This window comes from Oncorhynchus kisutch, linkage group LG20 (assembly GCF_002021735.2).
Source record: "Oncorhynchus kisutch isolate 150728-3 linkage group LG20, Okis_V2, whole genome shotgun sequence".
Classification (NCBI taxonomy): domain Eukaryota; kingdom Metazoa; phylum Chordata; class Actinopteri; order Salmoniformes; family Salmonidae; genus Oncorhynchus; species Oncorhynchus kisutch.
In genome coordinates, this window is record NC_034193.2 from 29,350,278 (window position 1) to 29,365,112 (window position 14,835).

At 45.1% G+C, this 14,835-nt stretch overlaps 1 protein-coding gene across 5 annotated transcripts in view; it reads right to left on the reverse strand.

Moving 5' to 3' along the window:
* Nucleotides 1-14,835, reverse strand: part of LOC109865608 (ataxin-2-like protein) — a 54,442-nt gene that overhangs the window by 20,691 nt on the left and 18,916 nt on the right. For all 5 annotated transcript variants that reach the window (XM_031799534.1, XM_031799536.1, XM_031799535.1 and 2 more), the window contains exons 6-7: nt 7,079-7,232; nt 5,486-5,607 (exon numbers count right to left, since the gene is read on the reverse strand). In XM_031799534.1, coding sequence (XP_031655394.1) covers nt 5,486-5,607; nt 7,079-7,232 — 276 coding nt within the window. The remainder of the gene's footprint in view (nt 1-5,485; nt 5,608-7,078; nt 7,233-14,835) is intronic.

Sequence of the window (14,835 nt, forward strand, 5' to 3'; positions counted from 1 at the left end):
AGTAATTAATTTGCATTTTATTGCATGACATAAGTATTTGATCACCTACCAACCAGTAAGAATTCCAGCTCTCACAGACCTGTTAGTTTTTCTTTAAGAAGCCCTCCTGTTCTCCACTCATTACCTGTATTAACTGCACCTGTTTGAACTCGTTACCTGTATAAAAGACACCTGCCACACACTCAATCAAACAGACTCCAACCTCTCCACAATGGCCAAGACCAGAGAGCTGTGTAAGGACATCAGGGATAAAATTGTAGACCTGCACAAGGCTGGGATGGGCTACAGGACAATAGGCAAGCAGCTTGGTGAGAAGGCAACAACTGTTGGCACAATTATTAGAAAATGGAAGAAGTTCAAGATGACGGTCAATCACACTCGGTCTGGGGCTCCATGCAAGATTTAATCTCGTGGGGCATCAATGATTATGAGGAAGGTGAGGGATCAGCCCAGAACTACACGGCAGAACCTGGTCAATGACCTGAAGAGAGCTGGGACCACAGTCTCAAAGAAAACCATTAGTAACACACTACGCCGTCATGGATAAAAATCCTGCAGCGCACGCAAAGTCCCCCTGCTCAAGCCAGCGCATGTCCAGGCCCGTCCAGGCCCGTCTGAAGCTCTGGATGATCCAGAGGAGGAATGGGAGAAGGTCATGTGGTTTGATGAGACAAAAATAGAGCTTTTTGGTCAAACTCCACTCGCTGTGTTTGGAGGAAGAAGAAGGATGAGTACAACCCCAAGAACACCATCCCAACCGTGAAGCATGGAGGTAGAAACATCATTCGTTGCGAATGCATTTTTGCAAAGGGGACAGGACGACTGCACCGTATTGAGGGGAGGATGGATGGGGCCATGTATCGCGAGATCTTGGCCAACAACCTCCCTCCCTCAGTAAGAGCATTGAAGATGGGTCGTGGCTGGGTCTTCCAGCATGACAACGACCCAAAACACACAGCCAGGGCAACTAAGGAGTGAGAAGCATCTCAAGGACCTGGAGTAGCCTAGCAAGACTCCAGACCTGAACCCAATAGAAAATCTTTGGAGGGAGCTGAAAGTCTGTATTGCCCAGCGACAGCCCCGAAACCTGAAGGATCTGGAGAAGGTCTGTATGGAGGAGTGGGCCAAAATCCCTGCTGCAGTGTGTGCAAACCTGGTCAAGAACTACAGGAAACGTATGATCTCTGGAATTGCAAACAAAGGTTTTTGTTTCTCTACCCTGTACACACCTCTACATGCTTTGTAAGTAGGAAAACCTGCAAAATCGGCAGTGTATCAAATACTTGCTCTCCACACTGTATATACAATGAGGTTCTAATATTGTTCCACAGTTGTTTTCTAGTTCTCTTTCTGCCTCTTATAAAGAGATCCCTCTGAGAAATGTGTGGCTGAGACAGAACTCTGCAGGGGAGTGTAGAAGATAAGACTAGTCAGACATTCCACTATAAATCAACTTAGACATTTACTGGTAAGTTTTTAGATAAACACTAAAAGCTTTGTTTATATAGCTGTATAGGCATGGTTTTGGTCACGACTAAAAGATAATGACGTAGGCAGTGACATCACTAGGGCTGGACTTCGGGTTTAAAAAAAAAATAACATGGGACCTTTTCTTTGATGCAGAACTTACTCGGAAAACACACGTACTATGTTCCTGATTGTCAACGTCTGTCTGCAATTGCATTAATGAAGGTTTTGAATGATTTAATTAAAGATATTGTCATTATGCTAATTTCACCAATGAACCAATGATTGACAAGGAACAAGGAAACCAAACCCCAACATATGAACGCCCTGAAGTCTGGAGGCTGCACCTCAGTAAATGCTGTACGGCCACTTCAGATGTTGGATGACCATGCAGAGCCTTTTAGCCTACCTATTGTATTAAAAGCACATGTATTTTTTTGCATTATTCACACACTCAGAATTCACTGCTTCAACTTCAGTAGCCTACCTTTTCTCTCCTAGTTGGGTGCGCGAGTTCATGGGTGGAGAATCACGTGGCAGTTCATTTCATATCAAGTCAACTTAAATATGATTAGACTGGGGTTTACTACGGTGTCTGTAAATAAATACTGATAATGGAAAGAAATGGCACTCGGCCAACGTGAGTTCGAGGTGTAATCAGAAAATGTAATAATTGAAAATGAAAAGGCTCAACGTGCCTATAGGTCAGGCTATAGTGGCGAGCGAGCACTGCAACTTGATCATTTTCAATAAGTATTGATTACCCATTTATTTGTCTCTGCCTGCAAATCGGCCTCCTAAAACGTAGCCTATATTGTATATGCAAAATGTAGCAAGTGTTGCGGTCATCATTCTTGCTACTTCAAGTTCAGTAGCCAAGATGCACGCGTGGTTTTCATTAAATAGAGTAGGCTTTAGCCTATGTGTGGATGTAGAAGCACTGGGCAGATAGCTTTACAACAAAATCTACAGTTGAAGTCTGAAGTTTACATACACTTAGGTTGGAGTCATTAAAACTCGTTTTTCAACCACTCCACACATTTATTGTTAATAATTAACAACTATAGTTTTGGCAAGTCGGTTTGTACATCTACTTTGTGCGTGACACAAGTAATCTTTCCAACACTTGTTTACAGACAGATTATTTCACTTATAATTCACTGTATCACAAGTCCAGTGGGTCAGAGGTTCACATACACTAAGATGACTGTGCCTTTAAACAGCTTGGGAACATTCCAGAAAATGATGTCATGGCTTTAGAAGCTTCTGATAGGCTAATTGACATCATTTGAGTCAATTGGAGGTGTACCTGTGGATGCGTTTCAAGGCCTACCTTCAAAGTCAGTGCCTCTTTGCTTGACATCATGGGAAAATCAAAAGAAATCAGCCAAGACCTCCAAAAGTCTGGTTCATCCTTGGGAACAATTTCCAAATGCCTTTAGGTACCACGTTCATCTGTACAAAGAATAGTATGTAAGTATAAACACCATGGGACCACACAGCCGTCATAGCGTTCAGGAAGGAGACGCGTTCTGTCTCCTAGAGATGAACGTACTTTGGTGCGAAAAGTGCAAATCAAACTCAGAACAACAGCAAAGGACCTTGTGAAGATTCTGGAGGAAACAGGTACAAAAGTATCTATATCCACAGTAAAACGAGTCCTATATCGACATAACCTGAAAGGCCGCTCAGCAAAGAAGAAGCCACTGCTCCAAAACCCGCCATAAAAAAGCCAGACTAAGGTTTGCTACTGTACATGGGGACAAATATTCTACTTTTTGGAGAAATGTCCTCTGGTCTGAAAACAAAAATAGAACTGTTTGGCCATAATAACCACAGTTATGTTCGGAGTAAAAAGGGGGAGGCTTGCAAGCTGAAGAACACCATCCCAACCGTGAAGCACGGTGGTGGCAGCATCATGTTGTGGGGGTGCTTTGCTGCAGGAGGGACTGGTGCACTTCACAAAAGAGATGGCATCATGAGGATGGAAAATTATGTGGATATATTGAAGCAACATCTCAAGACATCAGTCAGGAAGTTAAAGCTTGGTCACAAATGGGTCTTCCAAATGGACAATGACCCCAAGCATACTTCCAAAGTTGTGGCAAAATGGCTCAAGGACAACAAAATCAAGGTATTGGAGTGGCCATCACAAAGCCCTGACCTCAATCCTATAAAAACTTTGTGGGCAGAACTGAAAAAGCATGTACGAGCAAGAAGGCCTACGAACCTGACATCAGCTCTGTCAGGAGGAATGGGCCAGAATTCACCCAACTTATTGTGGGAAGCTTGATGAAGGCTTCCCGAAACGTTTGACCCAAGTTTGAATTGTGCTACCAAATACTAATTGAGTGTATGTAAACGTCTTACCCACTGGGAATGTGATGAAAGAAATTAAATCTGAAATAAATCACTCTACTATTATTCTGACATGTCACATTCTTAAAATAAAGTGGTGATCGTAACTGACCTCAGCTCACTGGTCACCATAGCAGCACCCACCCATAGACAATTCCTCCTTTGGCCGCCTTTCCTCCCAGTTCTCTGCTGCCAATGACTGGAACGAATTGCAAACATCCCGGAAGCTGGAGACTCATATCTCCCTCACTAACCTGAAGCACCAGCTGTCAGAGCAGCTCACAGATCACTGCACCTGTACATAGCCCATCGGTAAATAGCCCATCCAACTACCTCATCCCCATACTGTAATTTATTTATTTTTGCTCCTTTGCACCCCAGTATCTCTACTTGCACATTCATCTTCTACACATCTATCACCCCAGTCTCTATCACTCAAGTGTTTAATTGCTAAATTGTAATTACTTTGCCACTATGGCCTATTTATTGCTTACCTCCCTAATCTTACCTCATTTGCACACACTGTATATAGACTTTTTTTCTATTATGTTATTGACTGTACGTTTTGTTTATTCCATGTGTAACTCTGTGTTGTTTGTGTCGCACTGCTTTGCTTTATCTTGGCCAGGCCGCAGCTGTAAATGAGAACTTGTTAAATAAAGGTGAAATAAAACATTTAATAAAAAAATAAGACCAGTAATTTGTACTAGGATTAAATGTCTGGAATTGTGAAAAACTGAGTTTAAATGAATTTGGCTAAGGTGTATGTAAACTTCCGACTTCAACTGTACTTCCTACATATGATTAGGCTATAGTTTACTACATTGCCTAGAAATAAATATGAATCACCCATATTTCTCTGTCTAAAAATCTTCCCACTACGAAAAGGTAGGCTATAGAAAAAGCTCAAGAGAAAGGTCAAATCTCTCCAACTATGCTCTCTTAAACTACATTTAGCGTATTGGCTGATATAGTCCAGTAATACAGATAGCCTAATATAAATGGGCCACGTGAAAAGAAATAGGTTAACTTACTAGAGATTAAGTTATTTTTGTGCATTTGATATTGCCTATGGGGCGCAAAATTGCTGGGACCATGGCGGGCAAGTGAGCTGCGTCACATAGGCCTAAAATAATATCGCTGTTTGGGACCAGTTCTTGTGATAGCGGGTGGAAGTCGGACTGAAAGGCAGCAGGTGCGGGTGGGGTGTGGTATGAAAAGCTGCGGGTGTTGGCGGGAGCGGGATGAAGATAACACTCCCATGCACCCATGCAGACCTCTACAAGGCAGTATTGAATGTGTCACTGTCACCTTGCTTACTCGAGAGAGAGCAAGAGAGAGAGAGAGAGAGAGAGAGAGAAAGGCTAGGTTGAAGCAACCTCATGATGGGTATCGGGAAAATTTGAGTATCATATAGTAGCCTAAACCTATCAATGTTACATTGAGCTGGGTGAATGGAATATGAATGCTAGTCATCCAATATGCTGAAATAGAAATAAGGCCCATAATAAAATGTAATCAACCTCCCTCATCTTAAAAAGGCACAGACCGCCACTGGTGTTTGTGTGTCAAAAAGAGTGATGGTGTGTGTGATTGTCAGAGTGAGTGAGCGAGTATAAGCGGTTGTATGTGTGCATACATATAAGCGTGTTTGACTCACAGCATCGTTCTCCAAATCGAAGGCCTCTCCGTTGCCATCTCCTCCCTCCCACCTCTGCAGCACCTTCTCTTTGTCTTCCCCGTTGACACGGGTCGAGCTGATGGACGTGTCTATGAACGTGTCTGCACATACAGGGTAGAGAAACAACCATTATCCAAAAAGTCATGCGTGAGACAGAGAAGAGGTAGATCTCTTAATCGGACCCATGAACTGTCCACACAACGTGTGTTTATCGTAAGCAGACAACACATTACATTCTTACACAACGTAACTATGACCCCATGCAAATTACCCTAACTTCTTATTAGTTTAGCACTCAGATGTCAACTTGGAATTTTGCCTTGAAGGAATAATTCACTCAACCCATTGTTGATACAGTCCCAAAAGGTTTCGCATTACAGCAATCATGTTTTCAAGATATAGGACATTCAAAAAGCAAATTGCAACTTGCCGCATCATCATGATGTGACAAATTACAATTAGCTTTCTGAAAGTCCTATATATTTTAGATTTTAGAATATTCACATAAACCTGTCACCAATTGGATGGAATCTTGATTGCTGACATGCAAAACATTTTCCATCCAATTGGTGACAGGTTTATGTGAATATTCTAAAATCTGAATAAGAAACAGAAGTTCAATGTGATTCCACTGCATTTTCTACTGATGGTTTGGTCAAACTGTTGCGATAAATAGCATACTTGCCCAATTTGGTTTTGGCGCATGCTCTATAGACAACAGTTCGCTGATAAAGTGGAGGGGCAAGTTTATGATGATGATATGGATAAACACAAGATCATTTTTATTTGATAATTGGCAGCCAAGCACCAATCATCATGTCACCAGCATCATTCAAACAATAGCCGACCCTCAATATTTATTTCCATGGCGCTCATCACCGTGCACTTAACCGTCCTTTGTGATGATGTTATGAAACAAGTTATGAGGTTCATCCTATCTTATTCTACATAACTATGCTGTTCCACATCATGGTGGAGGTGGTGGTAGAAGTAGTGAAACGTAACATATCATTGTGTGACTCCAAGTTTAGTGCGACATGATTGTATTTATATCAATATTTGCACATAAAAGCGTGTCCACCGCAATCGTCGCATAATCTACTTCACCGACAAAAAAGTATCCAATCTTGTCTAGCGTATTTTGTTTCGTCGACATCAGGGCATTTTACTGACAAATGTCCTTGTTCCATCAGGCCTGTCGTGACTTTTTATATGAAATAGTTGGATGGAAACCTGGTTAATGTAACCATCGACAATGACCTACAAATCCATTAAACCACTCGTCCCTTACCGGACAATGCAGACAATCTACACGTTGATCAAACACTAGCCTGTAACACATCCCTCCCTCCCTCCAACCCTCCCGATCACACTTCTCCCTAGCTGTCGCAATTGCTTCAAAGTTCGTCCTTCTTCCTCTGCACTTGCAAAGTGAAAACAATATGATGGAAGATCATCATTAGGTTGGCTTTCACCTGGCTTTTCACCTATGTTCTTATAGATTAGTGAAGATGAAAGAGAGGTGAGGGGGTGACAGATTTTATACAATTGAGAAAAAGCACTCATCTGTACCTCTGGTGGCGTAGTTTAGGTCCACGTCTCGGCAGGTCATGGTGACCACATCGTAAGAGCTGAAGACCATGGTGTCGGTGATCTCCTCCCTCCGGGGCAGGGCGGGCCTCTCGTCTTCGCCTCGCTTGTGGACTGCGTCCACTGCCAGCTCACACTGCAGACAGAAGAACATTTAAGTCAAAGGGAAGTAGGGCTGACCCCAACAAAAAATACCTTAAATCGACCAAAGGTCATCGGTTCTTTCGACAAATCGATTGGTTTGCATTTTAAAAAGTGTATTTTTCCATATGTAGACACACCCTGTGTGTTAAATTAAATAAACTACACACAAAATATATATACAGCACCAATCAAAAGTTTGGACACCTACTCATTCCAGGGTTTATCTTTATTTTTAGTATTTTCTACACAATAAATAATAATAATGAAGACATCAAAACTTAGAAATAACACACATGGAATCATGTTCTTCAAAGTAGCCACCCTTTGCCATAATGACAACTTTGCACACTCTTGGCATTCTCTCAACCAGCTTCACCTGGAAACTTTTCCAACAGTCTTAAAGGAGTTCCCACATATGTTTGGACACACTTACTCATTCGAGGGTTTTTCTGTCACGCCTTGGTCTTAGTTTTTTGTGTTTTCGTTATATATTTGGTCAGGCCAGGGTGTGACAGGGGTTTACGTGTTGTATTTCGTATTGGGGTTTGTTGTATTTGGGATCGCGGCTGATTAGGGGTGTGTCTAGTTAGGTTTGGGCTGCCTGAGGCGGTTCTCGATCAGTCAGGTGTTTCTTGTTGTCTCTGATTGGGAACCGTATTTAGGTAGCCTGAGTTTCACTTTGTATTTCGTGGGTGATTGTTCCTGTCTCTGTGTAGTTTCACCAGATAGGCTGTAATAAGTTTCACGTTCCGTTTGTTGGTTTTGTATTTATTCGTTATTTCATGTACCGTCACTTTTTTCATTAAAAAACATGAGTAACCACCACGCTGCATTTCGGTCCGACTCTCTTTCAACGAACGAAGAACGCCGATACAGAATCACCCACCACATATGGACCGAGCAGCGTGGTTACAGGCAGCGACCGCAGGAAAAGCGAAAGGAGGAATGGAAAGGGGAAGACGTATTGGATGGCATGGAGTATACGACGTGGGAGGAAATCGACAGGTGGGCGGCCGACCCAGAATGCCTGAGCCCGCATGGGATTCGCTGGAGCAGTGCAAAGAGGGCTATAGGCGAATGGAGTTGGAGAAAAGAAAGACACGGCGGCGCAGAGCGAAGCCCGAAAAGCAGCCCCAAAAATGTATTGGGGGGGGGGGGGGGGCTCAGAGGGAGAGTGGCTGAGTCAGGAGATGGACCTGAGCCAACTCTCCTTGTTTATCGTGAGGAGCCAAGGTGGAGACCAGAACCAGAGCCGGTGTTAGAGGTGAGCGAAGATGAGACTGTGAAGGAGTTAATGGGGAAAGTGGAGTGGAGAGTAATGAGGGAGTTGCTAGCTTGGTGCTATAGATATCATATTCGTCCGACGGATCGTGTCGGGGATTTGATGGCACCTGAGTTAGCGCTCCATACTCGTCCTGAGGTGCGTGTTAGTCGGCTGGTGAAGTTGGTGCCAGCCTCACGCACCAGGCCTCCTGTGCACATCCCTAGCCTTGCACATCCTGTGCCACCTCCACACACCAGTCCTCCGGTAGCAGCTCCCCGCACCAGGCTTCCTGTGCGTGTCCTCGCTCCAGTATCACCAGTGCCCGCACCACGCATCAGGCCTACAGTGCGCCTCGCCTCTCCTGCTCTGTCGGAGTCTCCTGTCTGTTCAGCACAGCCAGTGTTTTCCTTCCCTCCTGCGCTGTCGGAGTCTCCCGCCTGTTCAGCGCAGCCAGCGTTTTCCTCCTCTCCTGCGCTGTCGGAGTCTCCCGCCTGTTCAGCGCAGCCAGCGTTTTCCTCCTCTCCTGCGCTGTCGGAGTCTCCCGCCTGTTCAGCGCTATCAGAGCCTTCTCTCTCTACAGCGCTGCCGGAGCCTCCTGCCTGTTTGAAGCAGCCTGAGCTGCCAGTCTGCAGGGTGCTGTCAGCCTGCATGGAGCAGTTAGAGCTGTCAGTCTGCATGAAGCAGCCAGAGCTGTCAGTCTGCAAGGAGCTGCCAGTCTGCAAGGAGCTGCCAGTCTGCAAGGAGCTGCCAGTCTGCAAGGAGCTGCCAGTCTGCAAGGAGCTGTCAGTCTGCATGAAGCAGCCAGAGCTGTCAGTCTGCAAGGAGCTGCCAGTCTGCAAGGAGCTGCCAGTCTGCAAGGAGCTGCCAGTCTGCAAGGAGCTGTCAGTCTGCAAGGAGCTGTCAGTCTGCAAGGAGCTGCCAGTCTGTAAGGAGCTGCCAGTCTGCAAGGAGTTGCCAGTCTGCAAGGAGCTGCCAGTCTGCAAGGAGCTGCCAGTCTGCAAGGAGCTGCCAGTCTGCAAGGAGCTGCCAGTCTGCATGGAGCAGTCAGAGCTGTCAGTCTGCAAAGAGCTGCCAGTCTGCAAGGAGCTGTCAGCCTGCATGGAGCAGTCAGAGCTGTCAGTCTGCATAGAGCAGCTAGATCCGCCAGTCAACCAGAATCTTCCAGATCTGCTAGTCAACCAGAATCTTCCAGATCTGCTAGTCAACTTGAATCTTCCAGATCCGCCAGCCAGCCAGGATCTACCGGAGCCTACTACCTACCTGAGCTTCATCTCAGTACTAGGCTTCCTCTCAGTACTGGGCTTCCTCTCAGTACTGGGCTTCCCCTCAGTTCTGGGCTTCCCCTCAGTTCCGGGCTGCCCCTCAGTTCCGGGCTGCCCCTCAGTTCCGAGCTGCCCCTCAGTCCCGAGATGCCCCTCAGTCCCGAGATGCCCCTCAGTCCCGAGATGCCCCTCAGTCCCGAGATGCCCCTCAGTCCCGAGATGCCCCTCAGTCCCGAGATGCCCCTCAGTCCCGAGCTGCTCCTTAGTTCTGTGGGGTTGTGGGTGAGGACTATTAGGCCATGGTCGGCGGCGAGGGTGGATTATCCCAGGACGCGAAGGGGAGGAACGAGGACATTAATGAAGTGGGGTCCACGTCCCAAGCCGGAGCCGCCACCAATGACAGACGCCCACCCGGACCCTCCCTTTGGTTTTGAGGTGCGTCCGGGAGTCCGCACCTTGGGGGGGGGGGGTTCTGTCACGCCTTGGTCTTAGTGTTTTGTGTTTTCGTTATATATTTGGTCAGGCCAGGGTGTGACAGGGGTTTACGTGTTGTATTTCGTATTGGGGTTTGTTGTATTTGGGATCGCGGCTGATTAGGGGTGTGTCTAGTTAGGTTTGGGCTGCCTGAGGCGGTTCTCGATCAGTCAGGTGTTTCTTGTTGTCTCTGATTGGGAACCGTATTTAGGTAGCCTGAGTTTCACTTTGTATTTCGTGGGTGATTGTTCCTGTCTCTGTGTAGTTTCACCAGATAGGCTGTAATAAGTTTCACGTTCCGTTTGTTGGTTTTGTATTTATTCGTTATTTCATGTACCGTCACTTTTTTCATTAAAAAACATGAGTAACCACCACGCTGCATTTCGGTCCGACTCTCTTTCAACGAACGAAGAACGCCGTTACATTTTCTTTATTTTTACTATTTTCTACATTGTAGAATAATAGTGAAGACATCAAAACTATGAAATAACACACATGGAATCATGTAACCAAAACAGTGTTAAACAAAATGTATTTTATATTTGAGATTTTTCAAAGTAGCCACCCTTTGTCTTGACAGCTTTGCACACTCTTGGCATTCAATCAACCAGCTTCATGAGGTAGTCATCCAGTAATGCATTTCATTTAACAGGTGTGCCTTGTTAAAAGTTCATTTGTTTGAGCCAATCAGTTGTGTTGTGACAATGTAGGGGTGGTATACAGAAGATAGGGGTGGTATACAGAAGCCTTATTTGATAAAAGACCAAGTCCATATTACGACAAGAACAACTCAAACAAGCAAAGAGAAACGACAGTCCATCATTACTTTAAGACATGAAGGTCAGTCAATGCAAAAAATGTTAAGAACTTTCAAAGTATCTTCAAGTGCAGTCGCAAAAACCATCAAGCGCTATGATGAAACTGGCTCTCATGAGGACCGCCACAGGAAAGGAAGACCCAGAGTTACAGTACCTCTGCTGCAGAGGATAAGTTAGAGTTTCCAGCCACATAAATTGCCAAATAATTGCTTCCCAGAGTTCAAGAAACAGAGACATCAACTGTTCAGAGGAGACTTCGTGAATCAGACCTTCATGGTCGAATTGCTGCAGAGACACCACTACTAAAGGACACCAATAAGAAGAAGAGACTTGCGTGGGCCAAGAAACATGAGCACAAAGACCGGTGGGAATCTGTCCTTCGGTCTGATGAGTCCAGATTTGAGATATTTGGTTCCAACTGCTGTGTCTTTGTGAGACGGAGTAGGTGAACGGATGATCTCCGCATGTGTGGTTCCCACGGTTAAACATGGTGGTGGTGTGATGGTATTTTGCTGGTGACTCTGTCTGGGATTTACTTAGAATTCAAGGTACACTTAACCAGCATGTCTACCACAGCATTCTGCAGCAATACGCCATGCCATCTGGTTTGCGCTTCAAGGGACTATCATTTGTTTTTCAACAGGACAATGACACCACACACCTCAAGGCTGTTTAAGGGCTATTTGACCAAGAAGGAGAGTGATGGAGAGCTGTATCAGATGACCTGGCCTCCACAATCACCTGGACTCCACAATCACCCGACCTCAACCCAATTGAGATTGTTTGGGATGAGTTGGGACCACAGAGTAAAGGAAAAACAGCCAACGAGTGCACAGCATATCTGGGAACTCCTTCAAGACTGTTGGAAAAGCATTCCAGATGAAGCTGGTTGAGAGAATGCCAAGAGTGTTGTGGCAAACCTCTTCAAGGTTAGGAGCGTTTATCACAAACTTAGTGGTAAACTGTCACCAAATCACCCAAGAATGAGAGTTCTTTCGAACAGGACAGTACCTGTGTGTTTGTTTCTCCATCCTGGTCCACCCAGGCCGTAGGCGAGGTCAAGGATAGCAGGGTTCGGTACACGAATCGGGTTCTCGGTAGGTCCAGGTCCAAACGCCAACAGGTAAGTCCAAAACAATCCAGTTCATACACGGTAAATCCAGCCAATCTCTATAGTCTCTTTCTCTATTGTTCATAGCTCCTTCCAGCACTTTCTCTTCCTCTTCCTGGTTTTTCTTGACCCTTTATCTGTGAGTGGGCTCCACCTTCTGAGGGTTCCCCTTGCTTCTGGGACTTGTAGTTTTGGCAGGTCGGCCATTTTGTAATCTGTAGTTCTGACAGGGGTGGCCAATTTAGTGATCGGGCAGAGCCCGTTTATTAGTTCTGCTCTCACATATCTGCCACTTATCACTCGACCCCCTTCTTTGCCACAGTGTGCAAAGCTGTCATCAACGCAAAGGGTGGCTGCTTTGAAGAATCTAAACTCAAAAATATATTTTGATTTGTTTAACACTTTATTTAAATACTACATGATTCCATGTGTTAATTCATAGTGTTGATGTATTCACTATTATACTACAATGTAGAAAATAGTAAAGATAAGAAAAACCCTGGAATGAGTACAGTTGAAGTCGGAAGTTTACATACAGTAGGGCAAAAAAGTATTTAGTCAGGCACGAATTGTGCAAGTTCTCCCACTTAAAAAGATGAGAGGCCTGTAGTTTTCATCATAGATACACTTCAACTATGACAAGACAAAATGAAAACAAAAATCTAGAAAATCGCATTGTAGGATTTTTAATGAATTTATTTGCAAATTATGGTGGAAAATAAGTATTTGGTCAATAACAAAAGTTTCTCAATACTTCATTATATACCCTTTGTTGGCAATGACAGAGGTCAAACGTTTTCTGTAAGTCTTCACAAGGTTTTCACACACTGTTGCTGGTATTTTGGCCCATTCCTCCATGCAGATCTCCTCTAGAGCAGTGATGTTTTTGGGCTGTTGCTGGGCAACACGGACTTTCAACTCCCCCCAAAGATTTTCTATGGGGTTGAGATCTGGAGACTGGCTAGGTCACTCCAGGACCTTGAAATTCGTTGCCCGGGCGGTGTGTTTGGGATCATTGTCATACTGAAAGACCCAGACACGTTTCATCTTCAATGCTGGTGGAAGGAGGTTTTCACTCAAAATCTCACGATACATGGCCTCATTCATTCTTTCCTTTACAAATCAAATCAAATGTATTTGTCATATACACATGGTTAGCAGATGTTAATGCGAGTGTAGCAAAATGCTTGTGCTTCTAGTTCCGACAATGCAGTAATAACCAACGAGTAATCTAACCTAACAATTCCAAAACTACTACCTTATACACACAAGTGTAAAGGGATAAAGAATATGTACATAAAGATATGAATGAGTGATGGTACAGAACGGCATAGGCAAGATGCAGTAGATGGTATCGAGTACAGTATATACATATACATATGAGATTAATAATGTAGGGTGTGTAAACATTATATTAAGTAGCATTGTTTAATGTGGCTAGTGATATATTTTACATCAATTTCCATCAATTCCCATTATTAAAGTGGCTGGAGTTGAGTCAGTGTGTTGGCAGCAGCCACTCAATGTTAGTGGTGGCTGTTTAACAGTCTGATGGCCTTGAGATAGAAGCTGTTTTTCAGTCTCTCGGTCCCTGCTTTGATGCACCTGTACTGACCTCGCCTTCTGGATGATAGCGGGGTGAACAGGCAGTGGCTCGGGTGGTTGTTGTCCTTGATGATCTTTATGGCCTTCCTGTGACATCGGGTGGTATAGGTGTCCTGGAGAGCAGGTAGTTTGCCCCCGGTGATGCGTTGTGCAGACCTCACTACCCTCTGGAGAGCCTGGCGGAGCAGTTGCCGTACCAGGCGGCGATACAGCCTGACAGGATGCGCTCGATTGTGCATCTGTAGAAGTTTGTGAGTGCTTTTGGTGACAAGACAAATTTCTTCAGCCTCCTGAGGTTGAAGAGGCGCTGCTGCGCCTTCTTCACGATGCTGTCTGTGTGGGTGGACCAATTCAGTTTGTCTGTGATGTGTACGCCAAGGAACTTAAAACTTACTACCCTCTGCACTCCACTAAAACTTACTACCCTCTCCACTCAGGAAGTCCAGTACCCAGTTGCACAGAGTGGGGTCAAGACCCAGGGTCTCGAGCTTGATGATGAGTTTGGAGGGTACTATGGTGTTAAATGCTGAGCTGTAGTCGATGAACAGCATTCTCACATAGGTATTCCTCTTGTCCAGATGGGTTAGGGCAGTGTGCAGTGTGGTTGAGATTGCATCGTCTGTGGACCTATTTGGGCGGTAAGCAAATTGGAGTGGGTCTAGGGTGTCAGGTAGGGTGGAGGTGATATGGTCCTTGACTAGTCTCTCAAAGCACTTCACAATGGCAGAAGTGAGTGCTACGGGGCGGTAGTCGTTTAGCTCAGTTACCTTAGCTTTCTTGGGAACAAGAACAATGGTGGCCCTCTTGAAGCATGTGGGAACAGCAGACTGGGATAAAATTGATTGAATATGTCCGTAAACACACCAGCCAGCTGGTCTGCGCATGCTCTGAGGGCGCGGCTGGGGATGACGTCTGGGACTGCAGCCTTGCGAGGGTTAACACGTTTAAATGTTTTACTCATGTCGGCTGCAGTGAAGGAGAGTCCGCATGTTTTGGTTGCGGGCCGTATCAGTGGCACTGTTTTGTCCTCAAAAGCGGGCAAAAAAGTTAGTCAGTCTGCC